Below are 26,595 nucleotides of genomic sequence, written 5' to 3' on the forward strand. Positions count from 1 at the left end.
GCAGTGGATTATGGTAGCTTATGTATGGAATTGACAGCTTAGTTGTTAATACATAAATTGTGCAAAGAAAACATTCGTACGGATTTTGCAATTTTGCAATAAGTTTATTGCATTTTGATCCATTTTGCAAATTTCTCACATTAACTACTCTTCAGCAATTCACACAGATTCACTAGAGGGAGAGAAGTTAGAGAGAGAAAAGACAAACGAACAAATACAGACAATATCAACCACACACCTTCTTTATTTCACACTCGGCAGCGACACCAAGCAATTATCAGCATGTCATCCACCCCGTCTCTCCCCATGAGAGACTAGAGATACTTTTCATCCTCTTCACTACCACAGCCGAATTTCAGTTGCAACCGTCTGCTCCATATGCAGATGGATGCAAATGACATCATACTAACTCTAAATCTCTGAGATCTCTCCTCATTACCAGCTCTAGCACCATGCAATTTTGCATAACTACAGTCTGAAAGCCTACCATATTCCGATCTCCCCATAAGTAGTGGCTTCGTCACCCAATATCCACACTTCAATCTTGCTGATACCTCTTTTTCCTTACCGTACTCCCCACTCGTGGCTTTTATCCACGTGACTGGTACAGCCTCTTAGTAATCGCCAATTCCTTCTATACGAAATTACTCAGACCGTGTGTTCCTGAAAACTCCAGCTTTCACAAGTCAATCTGCTCTGTTTCACTCTCCGTACTAGATAACGAGTGTAGCACATGTCTATACAGTTGGAGTCCAAGCGAGAGCCCGCTTCCAGCGGAGGCTCGTCTCCATTGTCTCCACTACGACTCACCAGTGGCCTCTATGACACCATCAATACCATCAACACGGTGAATTCAAGCTCAAACCACAATACAGCCCAAAGCAGCAAGTCAAGCACCCGAGCAGTGCCAAGTGTACATATTGAGCGAGTTCCCAGGTCGCCGCTGCTGAAAAAACTGCCTCACAAGAAACATGGAGGTACAATATTTCTGGTTAATGGGAAACCTATATTACTCAGGAAACCACTAAAGAATGGTTTTGATCTCGAATTGAGTCTAGCCAGTTTTGGAAAAGAACAGCATTTGGAAATTCACAACGAAGTAGTCGCTACGGACGAAGACACCAATGTAGACTCAGACTCAAACCACATTGCTAATGCGAATGAAATTAATGGCAATGATATCAATGACGAGAACAGCGACATAAAAGAGAAAACAAATACGGATGAGACCAATGTTAAGAACAGCGACACCCAGGAGAAAAAAAATAAAGAAGGTATCATAAATGGGGAAGGCTCCATAACTGAAATCAGTGTCGAAGGAACGGATACCGACGTCAATGACAAGAATGTTGACAATGTCAAAGATGAACTTCTGGTAAATGGCCATGATATTAATGGGATTAATATCCACAATAATAAAGAAAAGCCAACTATGGACTCTAGCAAGAGAGCACGCGAGTTGGCTGATATATTGCTCACGACGAGAAAGCTGCTTCAGTCCGATTGTAATGTTGTAGATCCACTTAAATACGACCCTACGGGCTACCACGAGGTGTATGCCGAGGATAACACCAAAATCTCACGAAGCACGTTTATTCGGGCGGAAAAGGTGAAGTCAATGTTCGGTGTCAAATATCTCTATCTCCAGCGAGTCCATGATTGGAATGTAGACAATGCTGACAGAAACCAACATCCTGGTGTGGAAGGAGTATACAACCCACTTCAGATCATCAGAAACAGAAAGATCAGAGCCAAGTACCGCGAGTACGCTAAGCCGTTGACGATAAAAACGATACCTCTAGCATGTAATGTGTTCAGTAAACACAATAACGATGCCAAACATCCATGGAGAATGCTCTGGGCTATCGAGTTGTCTGAACAAGTGAGCGATGTAAGCTGGAGAATCGACCATTGGCACGAGCTCAAGGGTCCCAAAGGAAAGTTGTGGTTTCCTCCTTCCGCTAGTTCGTCAGAGATTTCCACTCGACATTCGAGAAGCAGTCATATGAAAAGAAGACTACATGATAAACTATTTAACGATGATGACGACAAAAAAAATAACAAAAATAACCATAACAATAATGATACCATAGATAAGGAGGACGATAGACACAAACAAAAGGAAAGTGATAAGGACCATTCAAGACGTCCTTCTACTGCTACCACCGCAAGCAGTGATAGTGACCATATTTTCCGTATATCAAGAGCCAAGTCTCCGCATAAGAAACTTAGATCACGAGTTAAGAAACGGGCTAAGAAATTGTACCACGGTAGTTCCTCTTCCAGCGATGAGGAGCCAGACGTAGAACCTGTCTTGTCCAAGAACCTGGATATCTTGAAGCAGCAGATGTTCAAGAAGGTCTCGTTATCTCCGGAGGAAAGTGATAAACAGGAAACAGAACAAATAACTGGCATGGTTCTTGGATCTCTGACATCAATTCCCTTGATTAAAATCGACGAATCAAAAGATTTTGATATCAACGAGGTGGAATTCACATCTATGGAAAAGAAGCCAGAAGAAGACGCAAAGGAGATAGAAATGGCCGAACCAGACGAGAAAATGAAAGAAAAACAGATAGTTACAGCTGCCTTGGCCAAGAGAGACGAAGAGTTGTCTGTAATAGTAGATAATTTCAGATATTTTGAACAAGTTGTCAACGTCAAAACCAACTATTTGCTAAAAGTCTACCCCAATTATACTGGCATGATCGGCAAGAAGATAAACCACATCATATACAAGCAATTACACGACGTATTTCATCTCACCGTCAGCATTAGTGATGATCATTTGCCTGAATACGAGGCTTTATATCATGGTTTTCGCAATGAGGTGAAGTCCATTGTCCATATGATCAATGACGACTACTCTGTTAAGATCGATAACTTGCTCAGCAACAGCGATAGATCCATTAGTGAAATCAATGCCTCATTGTCTCTTGAGTTGAGAAAGGTTAACGAGAGATTGGATAAGTTGAACTCGTCGTTGTTCAGCAATGTTGTTTCTGAGACACTTAGGGACAGCGAGCAAAAGATGAAGATCCGGGATGGAACCAACCACAAGATCATGTACTTTTGCTTGGAGAATTTAATTGTCATCTTCTTGCGTTTAATATGGGTTATTGTGAACGTCTACAAGGTGGGCGAGAAGATTTTTACATTTGGCTGGAATCTTATTAGACTTGTATTTAGTTTGATATGATAGCGGCTTTTAAACTTTACTATTTAGCATTATATTTTAGCTTCAATTCTTCTTTTGCTTAATTTTTCCAATTCGCTGATCAACTTATCAGCATTAATGACATACTCATAATCTTTTTCTACAGCAGTAGAACTGGTTGCAGGTACTTTCTTGACTGAGTACGTCTTCTGCATTCTTCTTTGAACGAAGTACTTGTTGAGTTCCATCATCTTCCTGTGGTCGTCTTCATCTTCGTCGTAATCCGAAGACTGATCAAGATGGACGTCTACCGTTAAATCGACGGGATATTTTTCTGGGATATAGTGGTCACCGCTATCAATCATTACACCCACGACTTTGTACATGGTATCAGGATCTTGGAGCAAGGTTTGCAAGAGTGACAATTTCTGAGCGTATTGCTCAGTTGATACTCTTCCCAAATCCAACATGACTCTTGGAGTCTGACGAGTTAGTTTCGAGTAAGAGTAAACTTTATTTATTATAGCTTTCAATTCGTCGAAATCAAGTTGCAAATTAAGTTGTAAGATAACAAATGTATCTTCGTTACCTGTTGTACCAACTACTGCAACAGTTCCTACTTTTGTTACAGATAAGAACTGGTGTGGCTGGCCCGTCGCATACATTGAATCCAAGGCAGAAACGATTCTGTGGCCATACATCTCCTTGTCAAAAGGCAAGTCAGAGTTCAGGGAGTTGAATCCAATTGGATATGATACTCCTGAGGCCAATTCACGATGCAACTGCGACTCGATGAAGGTAGATCCGACTATACCAAGACAGAAGAGATCAGACAAGTACTGTGGAGTGATAGTATCGGAGGTCTCGCCTACGATAGGACACACTTCAGCAAGTTCACATAGCAAAGCACGACATACAGGTATACCCTGCTCTATTTCAAAAGTCATTACTGAGACTGGATCTTTCGATTGGATGGAAGAGTAGTCGTGATTGTACTTAGTGAGATTAGTTCTCAATGACAAAAGAACGTTATGCGGAACCTGATTTTCATTCTTTTGGTACAAGTGTTTTATAGACTCGGGCACAGCTTGAGAAGGAGGGTTTACGAACTTTTTACCAATTATTGATCCGATCCATTGTGCACAAGCCTTGGCTTGCAAAGGTTCCTTAATATGAGTAGGACCTGTCACCACCAAGAGAGGATTGACAAAATCAGATTTCACATCGGAGATATCCTTGCTAAGAATGGCTGAAAGCTTTTCCCGATACTCTACAATTTTGTCCTTCAACGCTTCGTTAGCTGGGAAGAGCATGTTCTGGATAACTTCTGGCTGAGGCACTGTGATTTGTCCTCTTTCTGTCAAACACAATCCTGATACTGATGATGTTGAACCACGCGAGTTCTGGCTTGGCAATGTAGTTCCGTAGACCCAGTTAGGTGCCAAGGATGCGGCAGAAGTCGATCTCAGAATCAAAGTAGTTCTGTCTGTATCAGATTTAGCATCTTCCAATATAGGAAGATTCACCAGCTCGGCATCGCTGCTATGGACTTCTACAGTAGTTTCTTCCGCGGATATCGTGGGTTCAATTTTTGAGTGGAATTTCTCGCCTTTGTGAAGCTTTATATCATCATTTTCTAAAGAACCTGTGGAGATCTTATCTATGGAAACTGGTCTAAGACCTGTGTGATGGGTCAGAACAAGCAGACTAGAGCTCATCATGGAGTTAAGAGACTTGGACTTGTTAAACTAGTAGTAGTGGCAGAAGGTACTCGCAAGGATATTCAAAATTGCAATGTGCCGCTCAGTTAGTTATCAAGACACAACCAGTAAGACCTAATCTATGAAACAGAAAGATGGTGAAAAGTGAGCTGCTCTTTATGGTTTTATAGTGTTGAGTCAGAAAGCAACCTGTGACTCAGGAAAAAATATTGCAACTCAACGGCCACAAATACAACTTGACATACTGTAAGGGTGCAGTGCGATGGAGTGCACGTGAGACCCGTACCGAGCTCGCTTAAGCCCTCGAGGAAATGGATTTGGGATAAAGAGAGATAAAGAGAGATGAAGAGGATTGACGGTTTGAAGCTGGGAGTACGATAGAGACAGAATTCACAGATTTTGCAATGCGAGAGAATACAGTAAATGAAAATTGCGCTTACACAGATAAGGCAAATTTATATTTATGGTTGCGGCTGCGAATTCTAAAAGTTAAATAATCTCAAAATAGGGTTAGAATTAGATTTGAAAAATAAGCAACAACTAAATTGTGTATTTGATTAAATTAACTCATCTCTTCTCATTGAATCTTAGTGTATAATTCACACTTCTTCACTGGAAAAGTCTAATTCCAGAACCGAAAAGTCCTCTAATGCACGTCAAAGCGAGAGAATTCTAAAGCATGTAGTGTCACCAAGACTAGAGCAGAAACCTTCCGTATGACTTTCAAAACATACCTTAACAGAATGAAGACAGTAGCTGCTTGAATATATTCTTCCTGGGTGAATTGCAACTCAGTCTAGACCAGTTGGCTAAACGCCTTCGAGGATAGCTGTAGATTGTGGAAAAAGACGAATCTTTCTCTTTTCAGCTAGCCCTCAAACAGCAGTCCATTCGAAAGTTCTCACCATGTAAAGTTTAACCACAACCGAGATAATTCTTCTTCTTGTATTCGGGTCTGTATTCTTTTTGCAATCAACTATTCAAAGCAGAAAGTGCTAAAAATGTCGCAATCTGTATGCAATGGCTCTTCAGAACTATTGCGACATTCGATATTCACTTTGTAAATTAAACCTATTTTGATTTTCATAAGTAGATACTCTGTTCCATATCAATTCTTCATTCATACCTCAAATTATTCCTATACACACAATGCAGCCGAGGTCCATAGCTCTTCTCCAGAAAATCGATACAAATGTCGAACAGATACTTCAGAAGTTCCAGGACATCTTTGAAGTAGCCATAAACCAAGAGAAACCCAAGGAGCTCTTGGCTGTAGAGTCGTTGACCATCGAGTCAGATGCCATCACCATTATACGATTGTGTCAGGACTTTCTTTCTATCTCAAGAAACTTGAAGGAGACCTGGTGTTTGGGCACTATTAAAGTCACAGCTACAAACGATACTATATGGAAAAAGGAAGAAATAGACAATGTCTTTGACCAGTTTAATGCCTTGACAGATAAGATAGCCCAGTTTGAAACAAGAGCCAGTCTACCAACGATATAGAAATGACAAGAATGAAAAGAAGACATAGAATAGAAGAAACGAAGAATACAAAAGATGACTTAACTATAATGAATATACGAACTTTCAGATTCACATAATTGAATTACATTAACGTCTCGTCGTTATAATACATAGGTAGAAACTTCTATAAACAGGTCATTTAACAGGTTGCTGATTGTCTTTCGGGACTGGAAGCTCTAGTACTAGCTTTGCTGGACTTCGGAGTCACCTTCGGAGTGTTTGAGCCAGTCTTCTCTTCAAATAAATGAACGAATTTTTGCACCTTTCCCACCTTGATAAATTTGAATTTCTTATCTTCCCTGATGTAGTTCGGCACCGACTGTGATTTAGCTTTGAAGGCATACTCCAAGCCGTGGTTCTCTTCGTAGTTGACTAGTGAGAATGACGGCGACGATGTCATTCGCGACACTTTTTTTGTAGGTGAGTAGTTCGATGCTATAGACAGCTGTCTACTTAGCGACCTGTCGGTGCCTGCGGGCGATGCAGGCGAAGTGAACTCGGAATCGATAGAACGTGGAAGTTCGAGCTCAATACCTGGGCCAAGCTGTTCAGAATTTCCTGCTATGTGATTATCGTAATCGCATTCTACTTCTTGCAATTCATCTAAGTTGATATACTCTTCATTGTGTCGCAAATTGTTAATGTTTTCGATAAAGGACTCCTCCTTCTTTTCTTCCCGAATTGTGCGGAGCCTGTTTGGCCGAGAAGCGAACATTGTCGACGATCCTGGTGTCATTTCATCGTCTTCTTCCGATCGTACTGTATCATTGGAAGGAAGTATGATCAAATCCTCCAACGAAGAAGTGTACTCGCCATTGGTATAAAGAATGGATTTGTCTGGCAACTCGCCGTCATTTTCATTATCAGTTCCTTCAAGAGTAGTCTCGCTTACAGAGTAATCTCCCGAGACATACCCCAAGCCTTCGATTATTGTATCGCTCAGAGTCTCGCTTGGGACAAAAACGGGCTGACCCAAGCGATTGCCAACCTCTAGGATGAATTTATGTTTTATATACGTTTCGATCTGTACCATTAGTTGCGAATCGCACACATTCAAGAGCTGGTGGGTCTCATCATCTACAATGTCAAGCACTAGCGACTGCGGTAACTCGTCCAAATCGAAGCTGGCTATGAAATGAAGCACATGCAACGTCAAGTCGACGATAAACACTTCGTCCGAACGGAGTGCCCGTGGATCTACGGGCTTTGTATGTGAAATTGCGAGAAGAGTGTCTATAGCAGTAGCAGTGTTTCTGAGCTTGTTGCGATTCGTCGACTTCGCCAAACAGATGTGGTTATTTTTCATGAGTTCTGTTGGCTTTAGGGAGTTGTTTCGTACCAAGAGCGTGTTCAATTCGATGTTGATGTGGAACTCTAGCATCGAGCCTAGATCTACATCGGTGCTCTCGTTCGCTGTGCTCCTTAGAGCAACATATGAATCAACAGCTGTCGCCACCTTCTCTGCGATATCGGACGAAAACACACAGTTGGGTTTGTGGAGGTCATGTACCTCGTGGTGGTAGTGTCGGCGAAGGTTATCGTGGAGCATTATGGCTTGTGTGGTAGAGCAGATAGGGAAGCTAAATTATATGACTAAAATGAATGTTTATTATGGTACGATTGTCTCTTTATGAAGGTATGGTTAAATGGTTGTGGCAAGATAGATGCAAAGTGTAGTGGGATGAGAGTGATTTGTTTCTTAGCAAGTAATTGGCGTCTATTAGGCGGATATAGTGGAAATTTGGAACATTATGGAAAAAAGAACAACAATTTAACAATCCCAATAATCCCAATAATAACAAACAAAGTAAATAAAGTAAATTGTGACCGAGCCAACCTGCAAAAGAATGCGAGAAACACAGGTTAGATCTCAATTCAGTTGCTCCACAAGCACACTGTGCAGTCTCACACATTGAGCACTCACCATATAGTGGGAAAACGGGATATACCGAAACGTAACAAATAATGGCATTGGTAAGATCAAACTTAGCGTCCACAGTAAGAATACTGCTTAGAAGCTACCGACAGAATTTGGCTCAATTCTGACGGAAATTGTGTGTTTTACATTTGCCTTTTATCCTCTTTCTTCTTTCCTTCTGAAACCATAATAATGTCTCCACCACCTTGCATGTCGCATTGCTTCTTCGCGACATCACTTGATGCACGACATTACACTACAGAACACCTCTAAGATCACAATGAATAGACACTCATTCTTTCGTTTATCACCAAAGTCATCTTCTACAGTACAATGTCGTCGTACTATTTCAGCATAATAGGGACACGCGACAACCCGTTATACGAAGTTGAGTTTTCATCGTTCAAAAGCTCGTCTTCGTCTTCCTCGACACCTCCAGGCATATCCCAGTTCACAGACTCAGTTAAAGAAATACTACCGTTTGTGTCCAACTCGTCTTTGGATCTCATAGAAGATGCTCAATGGTCTACGAGTCAATTCAATCTTGGTAGAATAGACTCGTTCTACGGCCTTCTAGTTTACGCATTTATAACACAGGGCAACATTAAGTTCATTCTCTGTTTCGAATCGTCTACTACCAATAATGGAAATGTAACCCAGAAATACGACGAAAACTCTATAAAGCAGTTCTTTATCGAGATTAATGATTTATATGTGAAGTGCTTGTTGAATCCATTCTATGCAGTGAACGACGCCATCACATCACCGGACTTTGATCTCAAAGTCAAACTTCTAGCCAAGAAGTACCTATAGACATACCATAGACTGCTGAAGTCCAGCATGCATTCCTTGTATAATAGAGTCAATATATGACAATTAGTAATGTCGTCGAGATTGTAGAATGGATAGCTGATGAAAGGATAGTTGAAAAACTACAAAAGGACGGTTTCTCTGTACAATAGAAAACCATTGTACAATAACAAGGAATCAGTATACAGCAGAATACGAAGTCAATAGAGGATAGATACAAAAGTAATGAAGTAGTACTAATAGGCGAGTAATAAATACAGCAATTTATTCAGTTATATACAAATGTTTGATTCCCTTATTCAGAGTTACTTTTCTTCTGGCTCCTCCTCCAAGGCCTTCTCGGCTTCGACTTTGTAGTTTCCGTTTTCCGTTTCTACAATGATGCCTTGTTCCTTTAAGGTTTCAAACATGTCTTGTGGAATCCAACCTCCAGTAGCGGCAAAAGGACTGGAAACAGTTTCGATCTGGTATTCTTCCAAGTCAGTTTGATGACGGTCCAAGAACTCCTCGGTGTATTGCACTGGGAATTCAGACGAAGAAGAACCGCACAACTCATTTGCAACATAAGCATCCCACATGGCTTGAAGTTGCACAATGGCACCTTCCACATACAAATAGTCCTTGTCGGTCTTCAATTCCAAGGCTTGTAAGTATGGAGACTTTAATACCTTGACATGTGGAGAAGCTACAGCGATCAAGTCATGTCTTCTGGAGTTCAATTCCAACTCCCACAATCTTTCATTTCTGGTCTTGTAGTACATGAATTCATACTGTTGCTTTTCAACTTCGTCCATTTCAGTGAAGCCAGGAATGTCTTCTTCCAAGTTGTACACCTTGGCGCCATGATAGGCGACGAAGTTGGGATAGCTGGTCAAGATGAATGGCTTGATGGTCGAATACTCAAAGTCAATAAAGTAGGACTTGTCATTACTTTCAATGACGTTCAATGGGTCTAAGTCTGGAACAAACAACTTAGGTCTGAACAATTCTTCTACATTCATGATTGACTTAGATTTGGAGTTGAAAAGTTTGGAGCCAATAGCCTGCAAGTGTTCAAAAGTTTCAATTTGCTTCTTCAAGACTTCTACATCCTCGACTTTGCTGGCAGAATCAGCTTGGGCTAAGCCTAGTCTGTTCTTAGCGTTCTCCAATTCGATAGAGGCTACTGAAGTAATCAAAGAAAGCGGAGCATCAGCTTTCCATGGACCATTAAACTCCTTGACAATCTTTTCTGATAAGTGGTTCTTGTTCTTAGCGAATTGTCTTTCGATACTTGGTCCAATTCTCCATCTGTTGACCAACAATGGGTTTTCTTCTCCATCGTAAGGAACATCAGCTTGGTCCAAGACACTAACATCGTCATGGAAATACAACGAACCGAACTTATTGAAGTTAACAGACAATATCTTGTCCTGGAAGTCAGAAATTGGCTGAATGACAGACTTCAAACTAGCGTCAGTTTCCTCAGAGTCAGCAGCCAATGGGTTCCACTTCTTCATCAACAAGTCCCCCTCAATATACTCCATCAAGATGAAAGGAGTTTGTAAGGCATTGGATCTGTTGTCACCATATGCTACAACCTTTGGAACATTCAAGCCGAGCTTCAACGAAAGGAAGTCCAATGTTGCAACTTCACTTTTAATCTTTTGAGAAATAGAGTAGTCAGACTCCAACTTGTATGGGATTCTCAAAACAAGATCCTTCCCTGTTGAAAGGGTAAGCTTATAAATTCTGTGATGCTTACCTTCGTGGATAGACGCAATGGACTTCACGAGCAACTTGGCATCCTTGTCCTGGGCTTCACCAATCAACTTGTTAGACAAATTGTTAGTCAATACAAAACTTCCATCCTTGAGTTGTTGGACTGGCTTGATTTGAAGCAAGGGTTCTCCACTGGAGTCTACGTTGGCTGGATCCTTTCTGGTCAAATTCAACTCTTGTACTAAGTTGCTGACACCTTCAATGGAAAATCTCGTTTCTCTATGTGATTTCTTCAACTTGTCATTTTCTAACCAAGAACCCCAGGTATACTGGAAGAACTGGTTTCTTTTAGGATCTGCTGAATCCGAAATCTTGGTGTAAATTTCTTCTGGATTAGCAGACAATTTGGTGGACTGAAGTCTGGTAGCTTGCACCGAGATACCAACTCCAATTCTGGTCTCGGCAAAAGCTGCATGAGCACGAAGTTTGAAAGAAGAAATAGCACTTCTGGAGCGCTGCCTCACAACCCTACTCAACATATCTACTGTTTCTAGAGAAGAATATGCTATTATCCTCCATTATTCATCAACTATAAGGAAATCGCTGAAGATTCGAGATGAGTCACGTGAATTTTCATATGGTAGCGCAATAGTATAATTTAATAGAGTATAATACCGTTAGAACCAAGGTTTATATTAAATGGCAAACATATAAAAGTTAGTTTAGAGTTCGAAAGCAGTTGCATTCAGAGATGGTAATAAATAAGAGGACAGCTATTTTCTGTCGGAAATCGAGTCTGTGTTCAAGAGGTTAATCTTTTCCTTCAAAGTGATGGGAGGTGGCATATGGTAATTTGGAGGAAGACGTTTCTCAAAGTATTGTTCGTTGCGTTCGCCACCAAGACCACCCTCTCCATCGAATTGAGCGTTGGTTGTCCGTGCCGAATATTCGCTGTAATCCGGATCTGGAACGGAAGCATCGTTGACTACAGATTGTGAAGGAGTTTGACTGGTGAAACTGGTTTCGGTATTGGCCTTTTTGTACACCAGAGGAGGTGAAGCTGTGATGGAGATTGAGGGACTGGTTGGAGAGTTATTGTTCAGAAACAGCAGTGAACTAACTTGAAGAATCGGAGTAGTTTGGTCTTCTTCATGATCATCATTTTCCATATCATTATCAAGATCAATATCATTGTCTTTGTTCTCATTTTCAAGATTCTCAGCATCTTCGTTTTCTTCATTCTTATTGTTCAGCTGGATATGGCCATTTTTTTCACGCTGCTGCTGGAGCTGTTTCTCTTTCATTTGTTGGATCTGCTGAGAGTGAATCATGTTGGCTATTATATTTGATGAGTAAGTGGTTGGGCCGTGTCTATGGAATCTTTTGCCTTCGATGCCGTCCTTTGTTGCTGTGGTTGAAAGACATGAAGTCGTTGAGTTACGAGAGATGGGTCTGGAGAAAGGATCCGCTTGCAAGTAGTCTGGAGGAGGTGTGGATAACGTCTCAGAAGGGTCATCAGTGTAGTTTTGTTGGTAATCGCTGGCAGTTGAAGCTAGTGAGAGATTCGTGTCTGAAAACTGACGACCCTTGTTGTTTGCATCTGTAGCAGACAAGTATTCTTTGTTGGTATTCGGCTGCTGCTGGGTAAATGATTCTGACAAAGTCCTCAAGTTTTTCGACGTTATGCTGTAGTTCGAGTCGTGGCTATAGCGGGACGACATGTCGTCGACGTCGTCAGGATTGAATTTGATTTCGTCACCGTCACTTAAAGTGGGGCCGTTGAAGTCTTCATCTTTACTATTGGCTGAGTTGAAGTTGTTCGACTCTCCTGCAGAGCCATTACTGCCGTTCATGTCGTTGTCGTCATCGTCTACAAAGCTGTTGTCGTTGGTGTTGTAGCTGGAGTTGTACTCAAACGGATCCATGCCTTCAGGAGTGTCTAAGTTGACTCTGCCACTGAAAATTGACTTGATGGAAGCTGCGGGATGCGACATTGTAGCAGAGAATTGTATGTGATTCGGTAGTCTTTCGATAGTAGATCTAAACTCTATTCAATATCAGTATCAAATTCTTGTAAACTCAAGGCAGTCTTCAAAAGAAAAATCGCCAGAGTTATATCAAAAACTCAAAGAACCAAGAAATCCAATTTTAGTGCCAATATTAATTCAGTATTCAATATCCGATTTGCCTAATCGCTAAGATATCTGCTGCGTCTAAAGTATGGAGAAATGCGAATATGGAGCTAGTGGATCTATGGAACTATGCTAGTGGCGAAGACTCTCACGTGTATTTCTCAGGAGCAATTGTACTTTCTCAAGATAAAGAAAAAACGTCCAATGTTTGCAGAGTTCTTGACTTTCAGTAAAGACTATCATATCTATTATAACTGTAATGGGAGAAACTCCTCCTATGACAGAATCATGATATCTGGTGGGGCCACCATTAAGGTGGATTCTCCACTTGCATGCACTACTCGATGGAGCAGTAATGAGCCGCATCGCCCAAAGACACTCCACTTTTTGGGGTCATTTATTCTGCCCCTACCATAGTCAAACATCGCTGGTTGAAATGTCCTCTGTAGAGTCAATGGCATCTCCGAAGGGGTGTAGCCAAGAAGGGCAGTCTCGTGCTGAGTTATTTGGGCTGAATTAATTGCAGTCTGATTAAGGTGAAAAATGTACTGATAATGCAATGAGAAATTAATTAATGCGACGAACACTTAAATACTGCTACTGACTATTTATGAAAGCCGACTAGAGGGTAATAATGAAAAAAAAATCCAGATAGACGTAAAATCGACAATCAAACAAAATAGCTGAAAATCTTTGAATTTCAAACAAAATAAACAACTCTATGAATGCAACTCTCCCACAATCGTAATTTCATTTGAAGCAGACTCTAAGTAGTGATGAACAATAAATCTTATCAAGGTGCGGAACATCCGAAAGTCACCATTGGAATTTCACTACTGACACACTAAAAACAGGAAAATCCTTCTATGAACGCTACAGACACAAGCATGACTAGTATTTCGCCTTAAGCTCTCCTTACAGCTCTTGCTGTTTCTCTCCGCCTCAAACCAAATTAGAAAGTAAAGCACTGAAAAATGCAGTTGGACTCAGGGAATTAAGTTTGCAATCGGCATAGTCTATTACTTGTCGACGGTTATCCATTAGAATTGTCTATATACTAAATAACTAAATTCTCGCCCGTCCCTATTAAAATTTGCATGTCTATCTACAAGTAGAACTCATTGTAAATGGGATAGTCTAAACCGATGTCCAGCACCGCATTCTGAAACTTTTTGTTGAGCTCAGCAAACGTTTTGATCATTTGGTCTCGAATGGGTCCACCGGTATCGTCTGGTGTCGTCACAGTGTCTTGCAATTGAATAAAGATATCTGCACATTTTCGGGAAACCTCCCAATTGGATGCAAACAATCGCAAGATCTCGATACAGTAGCCAATTTCCACTTGGATATCGGAGAGCTTGAGTCTCAACTTCTGTAAGCAATATAGAGTCGTATAGCAGACGTTCAAAAATCGATATAATGTGGTCCAAATCAATTGGAGCATTTCGCTGCGTGCAAGAGCATACATGCCCTTTATGGCATGCAAACAAGATTCTGTAACCGTTTTCCAGTTCTCGTTGGTAGGATAAGGATTTAGGTAAGAAGGTTGGAATATTATCGTCAAGTAGATATGATACATAGCATCGTGCCAATGATAACCAGAGGCTGTTGGGTGCTTTCCAATTGCAGATGCAAGTTGATGCCATCCAGTTAGATCATCAACAAGTGACTGTAGAATTTTTTCCTTTTCATCCAGTTTATATCTGTGTTCAACTGATTTCGATTGAATCTTGCTGTAGATTATGCCTTCGAGTTTTCTCATACGAATGGCCAAGTTTGTGCAAGCGATATCTTCTGGTTCTGAATTTAATTCAGATGGAAACGGAACCAATATATCATCATCATTAATTCCTAAAGGTTTCCCAAGTGAGACCGATACCGTTCGGTCCAAATTGTAGATACTCCAGAATAAGCGATTTCTCGTTTCTCGCTGCTCCATTGTCAGTTTTCGAAATCTTTTGGTATGGAGACCTAGATAAAAAGCAAGACGTATCAACCGGCCAGTTATCTCCCAAGAGGGCCATACGGAATTTTCCAATAACGAATAAAGGCCTGCCAACAATAAACTGCGAATCGTGTTTAGATCATTGCTGGCGAAATTGGATGGGGCCAGCTTCAAAGCACGAGAAACCAAAATGCCTGAGATTTGATTATCAGATGGAATATTGGAAGAAATTTCAATTGTTTTGCAACCAATGCCCAATATCATGTAAAGGTCAAATTGGTCTTCTGGACTGAGTATATCGGACTCGATACCTTTTTCGGTGAGAACAGATTTACTTTTGCTTAGAAACAATGATTTCGATATCAACGGATACATGCTGTGGTACATTGAGAAATATTTCGTAACGCAATTGGATAGAAAATTCGGTTGAAGGTTGGATGGTAGAGAGATATCCTTTGGTAAAGAATTAGATACATTTAGCTCATACAGTGGTTGCTTAGAATCGAAGAGATTGATAGGCATAGGAGGGGCTACCACTGCCATCCAGGACTTAGAATTAGAAATAGTCTGTTTTGGGATAATGGATGGAATGGATGGAATGACTATTGGACTACTTATAGGGCTTCTAGAACTAGAAGATAATTTTCGAGACTTTTGTGGTTTTTCAGTCATAGATAAGTTATCGTTGTCAGATGAAATAGGTGACTTTACTTCAACTTCATCATAGTCTCTCTTTCTCAGCTTCCTCGGTACATATTTACAGGGTTCACCCACTTTCTCACAATTGATACATTCGGGTAATTTTTTATCACATTTCTTCTTCAATCTCCTACAACGAATGCAACTAGTGACTTTTTCCACTTTGAATGTTGACGAGGATGGAAAAATTTTAGGAGGAGGGTTATGTTTCGCCGGTGTCTTCATTCGGAAACGAGAAAACATATGAGACGGGCCAATACTAGGCGTAGACAGGGGAGGTTCAGGTTTAGTACTTGTCGAAGAGTTGGAGTTGAAATTTGATCTTGGATTCTGTGCAACATTTTTATTGCTATTTTCGCTGTTTTTGCTATTGCTATCATCGAACATTAACATTTTTCTGTACTCTTTCTTGGACGTAGGTTGATCCATGATGGACTCCAGCTCGGGCTGTGTCGGTATGTGAGATATTTGTGATTTCGATGGAGAATTTAATATGGAGTTCGAAATCTGGCTGGACTTTGAAACCAGATCACCGGACTTTGGCTCATGGATGTTGGAGTCAGCTTCATTGACTTCAGGAGCTCGAGAACGCATTAAAATTGTGTTTCTTGGTTATTTTTCTTGAAAGATTTGAAGACGACACGAAGAAGATATATCAGAATTTAAACATCCATTTTATGTTGGAAAGTCGTATCAGCTACTGCCGTTCATAAGGTTGTGTGTCAAGAGGTGTCTGAAAAATAAGTATATGCAAGAAATACGACCAAGACAATATGGTGTGATTAGGGGGGTTTTGGGGGGTAGACTTGTGACGATAGGAAACGGTCCTGACAGTTGAATTAGGAAAAGAATTTAGTAGGCTCGAAAAAAGTTAACGAGAAAGAAATAGTACCAGGCTATATTGAATTGGACAATCGCTGGAAATGTTGTAGTGGATTTACTTCTGTCAATTAAAATGAGCCAGGCAACAAAAGTTTATTCTCCGGAAAAAAGTGATAAAGGCTGAAAATTCTCGTATCAGTAGATCTGCCTACTCTTAAATAAATTCGAAAATGATACACGCAAAAATACATTCCTCCGAGACCTAGTCAATACACACGAGCAGAGGGTTTCCCCTCGGTGCCCAAAAGATTGACGATATCCACGTCTGGTCATTTTCTGTCAATGTCCGACCCTTGTGGGCGGCCACCGGCTTGACTCCTACATATGTAGAGGTCGCAAACAGGAAATGATTTACGAGGGAGTGACAGCTGCGTCTCTAGCAAAGATGTTGAAGCAGAACTCTTAGAGGCAAGCGAAATGTTGGGTTGAAGTTTGCACGAAGGAAGTTCGAGGATGCTGACTCGTGCTGACGAACAAACCGTGGCCGTCCAGTGCAATTGCAACATGGTCGAGTTTGTGTTCGTAAGCTTAGTCTACAATACATGTCAGGCTAGCTGATCCCTTAGTTCTCATTGTGTAACTGAAGATCGTCGGCTTCACTTAATCAATGGACAATGGATAAGCGAGGCTAACATGTAAAGCCATGTATGAGACCACAACCAAAAGTCGTGGGCAAAACCGGAGACACTACCGCATTAAACTAAATGTATTGAAGTTCTGCTTTATTCTCAATAGGATGTTGTGGTGCAGAAGTAAGGTGATTTTCTGCAGGGCTGGTACGCATTGGGAGCATCTTAATTTTCAGTATCAGAATTAATGGAACACTTTATTATTCTTTTTTTTTTTGAAATAATTTTTCTTAATTCCAATTCGTTTAAGATCCATACCGCCATGAAATGGAATTCAAGTATGTTTTATTCCACGATAAACCTAGAGTAATTCATGGAATTTGGATGCACATTGAACAGAAACTTGCATTCGATCCTTTAAAGATATGTAGTCATTTTATTACACTACAACAAGTTATTCGACAGTATGTACGCCAAGACCGCGGAAGGAGATTTGGTTGATATTAACAATCTGCTTACAGATAAGCAAGTCAACCAAGAAGAAATGGCACTGAATTAAGAGGCTTGCGGTGGTAACAAGTTATATCAATCTGGTGTGCGATTCACTGATTTCGTTAATGCCCAAATGTTCTGTCAGGAACAGAAAGTTAGTAAGCAGCAGTAAGTCGAAAAAAGGTCTTTGTGATTAAAACTAGGTGAAACAATGTAATTAAGAGGAGAGTGACGCAGAAAGGAGATTAGCGGTTTTGGTACGGGCTTTTGGTTTGACAGTAGAGTACACTTTGAGACCATCCGCTCGTATCACTAGTTGCAAATGCCTTGATAGCTGGATATCAGTTCTACGGTTATCTGGCAATGTTCTCTCATGCTGCACGTTTTTATACGTTCGGTAATGTGGCGCCAGCCATACATTGCCTATGGTTTTTACAAAAATGAGAAGAGTTGGTAGAACTTCATTTTTCAGCTTTCGTAGGTTGCATCCTATCGGTTCATGAATCACTACTGCCCGGACTACGACTCAATCCCTGCGATAGCAAGCGTATTCAACAGTTACATTCAAGTAGAGTACAACTTCTTGCTTCAACGACACGTAGAGAGATGTTAAGTTCAGTACTTTGAGAGAGTACTTTAATTTCCGTCTTAACTTGAGTGCAAGCTATCAAAAAAAGGCCGTGAAAAAATTATGATTAGCAGTTTACGTTCCCTTTTCAAGAAAATTAATTTACAATAAGGTAGTGATATATAAAATGACATATTTACAGTGAATAACTCAGCATTCGGTGAAAAAAAATGGAGGTAACCTGAAAATCGTTTCATCAGACTCCGTACCTTGCTGCTGAAACCTTATTTTGATACATTATGTATGAGCATGCAAAAACTATTTCATGTGATGAATATAATATTTAGTTGTAACAACACTAGTAGATATACAAACCAATTACCCAGACAGAACCTAAGGCTATAAAATATCAAGAATCTTAGACCACCATCTTGGCCCTTTAAGAAAATATTTTCCCACATCAGATCATATCCCAAATTGCACCCATACTTTAAATTTCTAATTTAACAGAAACAACGATTAAGGGATATCAGATCGTCCTGGAACAAAGCAGATGAACTAGAAAATCTACAAATCAGTGGGCCGACAATGTTAAATACCTGTGTTTCTGACCAATCATAAACTGTTGCAAGACGCTCTAACTGTAATCATGCGCCATGTTCTGAACTCTTGAACGGCTGTTGCCAGTTTATCCCTGCTCCAGGCAATAATCTCCATTTCCTGCAGATCCCAGAGCTCAGAAGCAACCCACAATTTACCTAATGGAGCTTAAGATAATACGTCCGGTTCTAGTCCTATTGTTCTTGCTGGGGTGTGGCAAGCGCAATACAAAGACGTGGTGATAAGTTACATCATAACTCCTTCTAAAATCCCATTTGCCCCAGACTGCAACAGGTATCTTTTTAATAGACCCTACTTTAAGGCATCTGCCCTATTTTTTTTTGTGACACAACTGACAATAGAATCTTTTTTGGGTCTAACAGGAACTGAAATGAATGAACATTACTAATACAAAGGAAACACAAGAGAATACAAAACAGTATGGTTACCTCAGTCTAGAGATTACCAGCACATAATACGAAAATTATTTTATCATAGTTATAGTAGTATTTCTTGACCTACGCAAAACCATAATCTTGACCAGAACCTATCGTATACTATCCAGCAGGAAAGAAGAGGCAAAATTATCGGAATTATATCAATAAGAACCCCTCGGAAAAGAATTATTTTTGTTCTTGAAAACAGGCATTATTCGTGATAATCAAGAACAAAAAGAACGCAAGAGAAAAAAAAAGTCTTCGTCGAAAAAATCTAAATATCCAGGACAGTCAAGAAAAAATTGACAATGTCTCATACCAGAACTTCTCACTGTACAGCTGACATACTCTCTTTCAATAGTTATATACGTTGTGCAGTTGCAGGTTTCATCCAAATCTTTTAAGGCAGCTTTTCTCTCCGGATCAAAGCCCGACAAAATCAGATGAGAAATCGACCAAAATAATAGGAGATCGGAACTGTCAAGAGAAACACCTGACATGAAAATGTACTTTCGGAGCTTCTTCCCAATAAGCACCGATGTCCGACAAATGTCGTCTCGAATGTGCAGCCCTTTTTAGAAATCGATGCCGCACGTGACCATGCGGCTTTTTATGCAGTTTGGCACTACATCTCGGGTAAATAAATCTCGTTTACCCTCCCCGAATTCCAAGCCTTTGGCAAAGTGTGTTTAGGCATATTTCCTTTTGCTTACTGTTCAGAGAGAAATTTTTTCATTTGCTGTGATACCGTGTTTATAATTCACTATTAAAAGTTGCCAGAGTCACTTAGAAACAACCGAGAGAAACCGGAACTGTTGCCAAGTTCCCCGCTGCACTTTCTCACCACCATTTCGATGAATATTTAGCTTGAAACTTTTGCATAAGTTGATTTGTTAGCAAAAACCAGCATTTGAGCCTATTTCCCTGGATTCAAAATTGTGAAAACTCACAGCAAATGACTAAAGTCAAGAGCCAGGCTCCAAGGGCCTCTACCAGAAGAAGGCACACAAACTCAAAGCTTGGATGTCTAAACTGTAAACGGAAGAAAATTAGATGTAATGAAAGCTTGCCCATATGTGGAAACTGCGCTAAGGGTAAGAAGGAAACATGCTCGTATTTGAGCTTGGACCAGCAGGAAATCGATCGAATTCGCTTAACCCATTCACTCAGAGATAGTCAGAACAAGTTGCTTAACCTGAATTACAGATTGCCTACCTCTTCCAATAAAGACTCACACAAGTTCAAAAAAGTATCACCAGTTACTTCTGCCACAGCATTGGAGTTCAAGTTTGAGCTTATGAAGTTGCCGTTGAGAATCCCTACCTTTGCATACCCTCCACTCCAGTTCAACAATCTATCGATGAACAACTTTTCCAACGAGTTCAGGGTCATCAACGACTTCGACACCAGTGACGATTCAGGTTCTTCTCCTCAAAGTATCGTGGAGAACAGAATGTTACTGGGAGGCTTTGTGCAGCCAACGTCTTTCACGAAGTTGGACTTCAAAAGCAAAGTTGTTTGGGGTTCTAGTCCGTATAAGAACAAATTGAGAGCTCCATTACAGTTAGATATAAACATATTCACCGGGATGGAAAGCGTCGCCGACCACCTCCGCAGCTTCATAATGTCCATAAACAGCAATAGCCCTCATACTGATGTGTTATTTAATACGTTTGTGTGTTTAGGACGCACGATTATTCTGACCTATTTCCAGCACATTAAACAGTATGATTCTCATTACCAGTGGTTGCAAAACTATATTCCTTCATTTGAATTACGTTGTCTTGAATCGCACGCATTGGCTCTTGCAAAGTTGAGAAGGGCCATTAGCCATTTTCATTCCATTGAGGCAACGAAGGAAAATGCTGAAGAAATAGAGTACTACACTACAATGCTCGGCTACTGTTACAGCTACTTGACAGCTGTTACTTTCATGTTCAAATTTGAAAGCGATAGATACTTTAATTCTTCAAGGGGAGCGTTCACAGTCTTTCAGATATATTTCAAATTTACAAATGACCATAACTTAGAACCCAGTCCATTATTCAAATTCCTTCTCAAAAATATCCGTATTAACATATTGAGTGTGAACATCCCGTCATACAACCCGCATTTCTTTTACGAACTTAACGACAATTTCAAACTGTTGGGATTCATTTTCCAGAATCAGAACATTAAATTCGAGGATCCTGAATTATCCAAATCTTATGATCGAGTGTGTTATCGTTACAAGACACTCTTAACCTATTTGGAGGAGGAGATTTTGCCCCATATGATTCTGAAAAGAAACGAAAAGTTTGTCTCTACTTATCCACCGGAGGTAATTTTTGGAGGGTTAAAAAAATGGCTCAGCAATTTTCCTTCAGAAACTATAACTTTCAGACCCATTTGCAATTCTGAATACCCTGAAGAGTGTGCATTTATTAACGATTTGAGCACAACGTTATACCTATACTATTACTCTATCGCCTCGGCATTAGATTCTGTGTTCCCTGCAAGCAAGTATTTATTTGGTATTTCTTTTCAAGTGCCAGTGAATTGTCACTTTTTTGATCGCAATATTACAACAATTCAGAAAGAGAATACATACCATCAGAAATTGTTTGATCGTCGGATTGATAATTTATTACAGAGGCATATATATTTTTCGTTGAGATTATTTTCTTTCTTCAGAAGGAGACATAATTTCTACCAAGATCATTTGACGTGGTCCAATCCTTTCACAGAACAGTTGAGAGATGACCGTTTTGCATCGAGATCTGTCAAGGATTCATTTGAGACTCCGATCAAGAGTTTCAACACGACATTAATTAGACCAGAGCATTACCCCACTAAAAGAAGCGAGCTGGAAAACTCCACATTCACCCGAACTGACGACACAATGGTACAGAAAATGTACACGAGAAATATTGAAACTCTTGACTTCTTCAATGAAGGCTCCATACTACACTTTGACTACGAAACACTACTTTTGTTACAGGATTATAGACCAATTAGTGAAAATTCCGAATCGAGTGTCCAGATCGATGGGAAAATCTTGAGAGAGTATTTTGAAGATAAAACGATTATTCTCAGCAGTCTACATTAGATACTCATAGTAATTGCATAAAACCAATCAATAGAACATAGATTGCAGAATATAAATGTAAAATGTTAGAATACAACATTTATAGAATGCGAGAGTTGTAAAATAAACTTGCACAATGTCGTGCAAATGTCGCATTTTGGAAAAAAGGTGATGGCTATACAGAGAGTGAGACATCCATCTTGAAAGATATATACTCAAAGTATTAATTCTACAGCATCTTGAACCTTTCACATTTGTTTTCCATTGGATAGGACCACAACAAGAGTCACAGAGATGTCAGGCGACTTGATAATACCGGGAGACTTTCTTCCCATTGATACCGATTCTTCTATCAAGACCACTATTGGACCAGGAATCTACAAGAATCCTCAAACGCAGAGCATATTGCCTACCAATGCTGGACTCATAAACATTCAAAAAAGCAAGGCAGGAACGAATCAGCTTGTCTACATCGAGTCAAACTCTAAGAGATACACCCCCCAAACAAATGACTTTGTTATTGGCATTGTGACTGGAGTCATAGGAGAATCATACAAAGTTCAGTTGCAAGACTTTTCTCCTGCGGTTCTACTCTCAATGATGGCTTTCCCAAATGCAACGAAAAAGAACAGACCCAACCTCAAGATTGGTCAGGCAGTATATGCCCGAGTCTCTGAGGCCATTCCTGAAATAGAAACCGAATTAGAGTGTATTGATCCAACTACCGGTAAAGAAGGTGGATTTGGGTTGCTTGATGAATCTGGATACATTTTCGAAGTAAATTTGAATTTTGCTCGTGAACTTTTGTTCAATGCCAACAGTATTTTCTTGGAGAAATTGGCGTCCAAGTGCAAATTTGAAATTGCCGTTGGAATCAACGGTAAGGTCTGGATCAAGTGTGGTGAAGGTATCAAGATCGAGAAAGACAGAGTCGTACCTGAAGAAGGAAAGCCTGTAAGAGACAATACCAGAGACTTGAAGAGCACTTTGGCAGCCGCAGGCTTTTTGGTGAAGTGCCAGAAGTTGAGAGTAGATCAGATCGATGCCGAATTACAGAAACAGTTCAAGAACATATAGCGAAATCTCGAAAACGATTTAAACCTCGAGACTTTCTCTACCAATTCACCAGCATTAATCGCATTAAACCCAAGGTATAACTATATATTTCGTTTATATACCTTTGTATACTAGATATTGACAGTATCGTTCGTTGACTATAATTAACCATCCCATCACATCGCTAGAGGGTATGTACAGGAACTGAAAAATTTAGAAAGTTCATAGATGTTGATGTATGAACCCTTCTGAACCAAAATCGAAGCTCAGTTTCAGTTTCTTTGTGGGGCCATATAGTAGAGCACAAGCAATAGTACTTAGAATGACGGCAAAAAGCAAGCCCGAATTAGACGCTAGTCAACTAGCGAGACAAAGAAAGAAGATAGAGAAAGACAGAAGACGAAAGCAATATGATGATCTCCAAGTCCAAGGAACCAACAACTCTTCGATTGTTTCCAAGAGAAGTGTAGAAATGTTATATACCAATAAACTAGAACCTGAAATGGGTGAATGGTTTAAGCATTTTGTGAAGAAGGGAAAGAGAAGATCACCGGCAATCAACAGAGGTTACTGGATTAGAATGGAGACTATCAAACAAATGGTAACCAGAATTATAAAGAACAACCCCAACAAAAAAGTACACATTATAAACTTGGGCTGTGGATTCGACCCCTTGCCCTTTCAATTGCTCTCATTATCCAAGAACAAGGGAGAGAACGTTGATTTGCATTTTATTGACATAGACTATCCAGATTTAGTGCAGAACAAGTTGAAAATGATCTACGATTCTCCAGAGATACTTGAGGTTATCGGAGAATTGCAGAATCCAGAAAAGGATTTAGGATTATTCATAAGTGCCGAAAAGTACAAGTTAGTAGGGTGTGATTTGAAAGACACTACGAGATATCAGAAGCAACTAGACTATTTAGTTGGTACTTCTTCTGATTCAATCAAAATATTTGTTGCGGAGGTTTCATTAGCATACATGAAACCTGAGTTCGCAGATCCCGTTATAGACTACTCTTCCAGAGTATCAAACTCCCACTTTCTTATTCTCGAACAGATCTTACCAAACACAGAATTCAACGCGTTTGCAACCAAAATGATGTACCATTTCAACCACTTACGAAGTCCTTTACAATGCGTTCAAACATACCCTTTGAAAGAAGATCAAATCACAAGGTTCAACAGATACTATCCGCTAGCTGAAGTTAGAAACCTCTTTGAAAATTGGTTATGCTTAATCGACGACAATATGAAAGAGAGAGTAGAACACATTGAAGAATTCGATGAATGGGAAGAATTTATAATCTTCTGCCAACATTATGTCATTGTCCATGCAACAAATATGAAAAAAGACCAACTTATTTATGCAGACTCTGATTCTCACCAAGCAGTGAGTCATGATTATGATTTCGATGACAACGTTAAATTAACTTTAGATACTAGAGCCAACCCTGAATTTCTCGAGTTAAAGTTTCCTGCGATAACAACAATAAGCGGCAACCAGATTCTCGTGCATGGAGGTTTACGTCAAACTAGATCTAATTTGCTGTATATTTACGATAGCGTTAATGGGAACGTAAGCGAAAGAATCTTTACTGGTGAGGTTCCACCACGTATGTGTCATACATTAACTGCCTTGCTGGATACGACATGCGTCTTGATTGGTGGCAGAACTAGGCCTGGCATGGCTCTAAACGATACCTATAAGTTGCAAGGCGATGAATGGGTGAAATTGAAGGATATTCCAAATGGTAGATGCAGACATGCTGCCACTAGACTTAGTGAGAGTGAAGTGTTGATATTCGGTGGATTGCCAGAAAATAAGGAACATTGTGGGGCACTGCTTTTCGAGGTTTATGACATCAATATGGAGGAATCTAGACCGTTGAAAATTGTGCAGAACGGATCTGAAGCTACGATCGCCAACTTGAAGAGTTGTGGTATTGCCTACAACGGGCAGTATGGTTTAATTATTGGCGGGATGGAGAAAGAGACTGTTCCTACTGTTAATAATCAAATATATAAATTCACCATTGGAGAAGACAGATCCAGTATTCATATTACGTCTGTTGCGCAAGGTGACGTTTGGATGAGAATAGGTTCACAGGTGCAATTCGTTGGAGAAAACAAGGTAGTAGTCATCGGAGGCATTTCTCCTCGGCACGTGTTCTCCAACTTTAGTAATATAGTGACGTACAACGTTGAAACTCAAGAGATACGCTGTGTTGAAATTCCTGAATCCATCACCAAAACCAGTCCGCCTATCTTTATTGGGTTTGGAAGTGGAGTGTTGGTTGACGAGAAAGGCAGGAAGAGTATCGCATTATTGGGTGGAGGGGCAGTTTGCTACTCTTTTGGCAGCTGCTACAATGGTGTCTACCGGCTTGAATTATGAAACAAGCATTGAAGGCTGAGTATTGACATGTGACAATATGGTGTAAAGCTTTATGTTGACGTGCAATTAGAGAAAATGTTGCAACACGAAAAGCAGCGGTACGTCACACGGCGCACTGCGTAAAAGTTGCAGCCATCGGGAAAACGCACTTTGCCCGCGTGAGAAAATACTCACTATTTGGTAGGCTCTGATAGATTAACGAGAGAATATAGAAATCGTTTAGATATGTCGGGGTGTACACCCAGAAAATAAAGCATTCCAATAAGCGATGGCGTATATCGGAGTAGCGTCGTAGCGTGGTCTGGTAGTTTCAGCCGCTGAAAAGTCACTGGCCCTATTCGTTGCTCAGTATCGGCTTAAGCCATAAAGTGACGACATTCCGCAGCCTGGTATTGTCACTAATGCTGCAGGTGGATAAGCTGGCTGAGCCGCACGGATGCAGCAGCGCGACTCACGCCAGTGCAGGCATGACTGAAGCTCGTGATGGAACGGAGATGCCGGGTGATCATCGGGAGCTGGTTTGAGCCATGTAGAGAGAAATGTCATTGAAGGATGGTTCCACCGTAAAGCAGACTGCCAAGAAGGGAAAAAAAGAAGTATGGTTCGACCGCCAAGAAGGGAATGTTGTGAGAGAAAACAGCAGCTGGATCTAAATTAGTAGTAGTAGCGATGACCAGGTAGCACCAGCATAAGATATATATGTAGAGAGTATGGAGGAAAATGGGATTGACGTTTTGGGCAGCCACCATAACTAAGCGAAGTACGTAAATTCTAATAAACAGAGCTAACTAGTGGGCGAGTCCAGAGCCTCACAAGTACCAGACACTGATATTCTTGTAGGTTTCCTAATTATAGGGCGTTTGAATATAGATCTGAGGCAACGGTTCGGCGAACTCACAAATCCATAGTTTCC

At 40.4% G+C, this 26,595-nt stretch overlaps 10 protein-coding genes across 10 annotated transcripts; 5 read left to right on the top strand and 5 right to left on the bottom strand. All coding sequences in view use genetic code 12, as the record gives it.

Moving 5' to 3' along the window:
- Positions 1–739: 739 nt before the first annotated feature.
- Positions 740–3,199, top strand: PICST_64822 (conserved hypothetical protein; the record flags this gene model as incomplete). Its single annotated transcript, XM_001387343.1, has 3 exons — positions 740–2,126; positions 2,176–2,239; positions 2,275–3,199. The coding sequence occupies exons 1-3, from the start codon at positions 1,433–1,435 to the stop codon at positions 3,197–3,199; spliced, it is 1,683 nt and encodes a 560-aa protein (XP_001387380.2). The 5' UTR covers positions 740–1,432.
- Positions 3,200–3,228: 29 nt separating this feature from the next.
- Positions 3,229–4,617, bottom strand: ARO3.2 (2-dehydro-3-deoxy- phosphoheptonate aldolase (putative); the record flags this gene model as incomplete). The annotated part of the gene is made up of 1 exon (XM_001387750.1): positions 3,229–4,617. A coding segment is annotated over one exon (1,389 nt), but the record flags the coding sequence as incomplete, so codon positions are not given.
- A 1,927-nt stretch (positions 4,618–6,544) lies between these two features.
- CTA9 (transactivator protein) lies at positions 6,545–7,954 on the bottom strand (the record flags this gene model as incomplete). Its single annotated transcript, XM_001387751.1, has 1 exon — positions 6,545–7,954. The coding sequence occupies one exon, from the start codon at positions 7,952–7,954 to the stop codon at positions 6,545–6,547; it is 1,410 nt and encodes a 469-aa protein (XP_001387788.2).
- A 702-nt stretch (positions 7,955–8,656) lies between these two features.
- Positions 8,657–9,136, top strand: TRS20 (Transport protein particle 20 kDa subunit (TRAPP 20 kDa subunit); the record flags this gene model as incomplete). The annotated part of the gene is made up of 1 exon (XM_001387344.1): positions 8,657–9,136. One exon carries the CDS (start codon positions 8,657–8,659, stop codon positions 9,134–9,136), a length of 480 nt encoding a protein of 159 aa, XP_001387381.1.
- Positions 9,137–9,438: 302 nt separating this feature from the next.
- FMP29 (conserved hypothetical protein, located in mitochondrion) lies at positions 9,439–11,373 on the bottom strand (the record flags this gene model as incomplete). The annotated part of the gene is made up of 2 exons (XM_001387752.1): positions 9,439–10,838; positions 10,878–11,373. 2 exons carry the CDS (start codon positions 11,371–11,373, stop codon positions 9,439–9,441), a joined length of 1,896 nt encoding a protein of 631 aa, XP_001387789.1.
- A 234-nt stretch (positions 11,374–11,607) lies between these two features.
- On the bottom strand, positions 11,608–12,828 carry PICST_52416 (hypothetical conserved protein; the record flags this gene model as incomplete). Its single annotated transcript, XM_001387753.1, has 5 exons — positions 11,608–11,842; positions 11,879–11,894; positions 11,952–11,978; positions 12,111–12,538; positions 12,659–12,828. 5 exons carry the CDS (start codon positions 12,826–12,828, stop codon positions 11,608–11,610), a joined length of 876 nt encoding a protein of 291 aa, XP_001387790.2.
- A 1,243-nt stretch (positions 12,829–14,071) lies between these two features.
- On the bottom strand, positions 14,072–16,204 carry STB5 (Rac GTPase-activating protein BCR/ABR; the record flags this gene model as incomplete). The annotated part of the gene is made up of 1 exon (XM_001387754.1): positions 14,072–16,204. The coding sequence occupies one exon, from the start codon at positions 16,202–16,204 to the stop codon at positions 14,072–14,074; it is 2,133 nt and encodes a 710-aa protein (XP_001387791.2).
- Positions 16,205–20,113: 3,909 nt separating this feature from the next.
- PICST_51784 (hypothetical protein) lies at positions 20,114–22,246 on the top strand (the record flags this gene model as incomplete). Its single annotated transcript, XM_001387345.1, has 1 exon — positions 20,114–22,246. One exon carries the CDS (start codon positions 20,114–20,116, stop codon positions 22,244–22,246), a length of 2,133 nt encoding a protein of 710 aa, XP_001387382.2.
- A 273-nt stretch (positions 22,247–22,519) lies between these two features.
- On the top strand, positions 22,520–23,302 carry RRP40 (exosome complex component RRP40; the record flags this gene model as incomplete). Its single annotated transcript, XM_001387346.1, has 1 exon — positions 22,520–23,302. The coding sequence occupies one exon, from the start codon at positions 22,520–22,522 to the stop codon at positions 23,300–23,302; it is 783 nt and encodes a 260-aa protein (XP_001387383.1).
- A 301-nt stretch (positions 23,303–23,603) lies between these two features.
- PPM2 (carboxymethyltransferase) lies at positions 23,604–25,954 on the top strand (the record flags this gene model as incomplete). The annotated part of the gene is made up of 1 exon (XM_001387347.1): positions 23,604–25,954. One exon carries the CDS (start codon positions 23,604–23,606, stop codon positions 25,680–25,682), a length of 2,079 nt encoding a protein of 692 aa, XP_001387384.2. The 3' UTR covers positions 25,683–25,954.
- Positions 25,955–26,595: the final 641 nt, after the last annotated feature.

This window comes from Scheffersomyces stipitis, chromosome 1 (genome assembly GCF_000209165.1).
Source record: "Scheffersomyces stipitis CBS 6054 chromosome 1, whole genome shotgun sequence".
Taxonomy (NCBI): domain Eukaryota; kingdom Fungi; phylum Ascomycota; class Pichiomycetes; order Serinales; family Debaryomycetaceae; genus Scheffersomyces; species Scheffersomyces stipitis.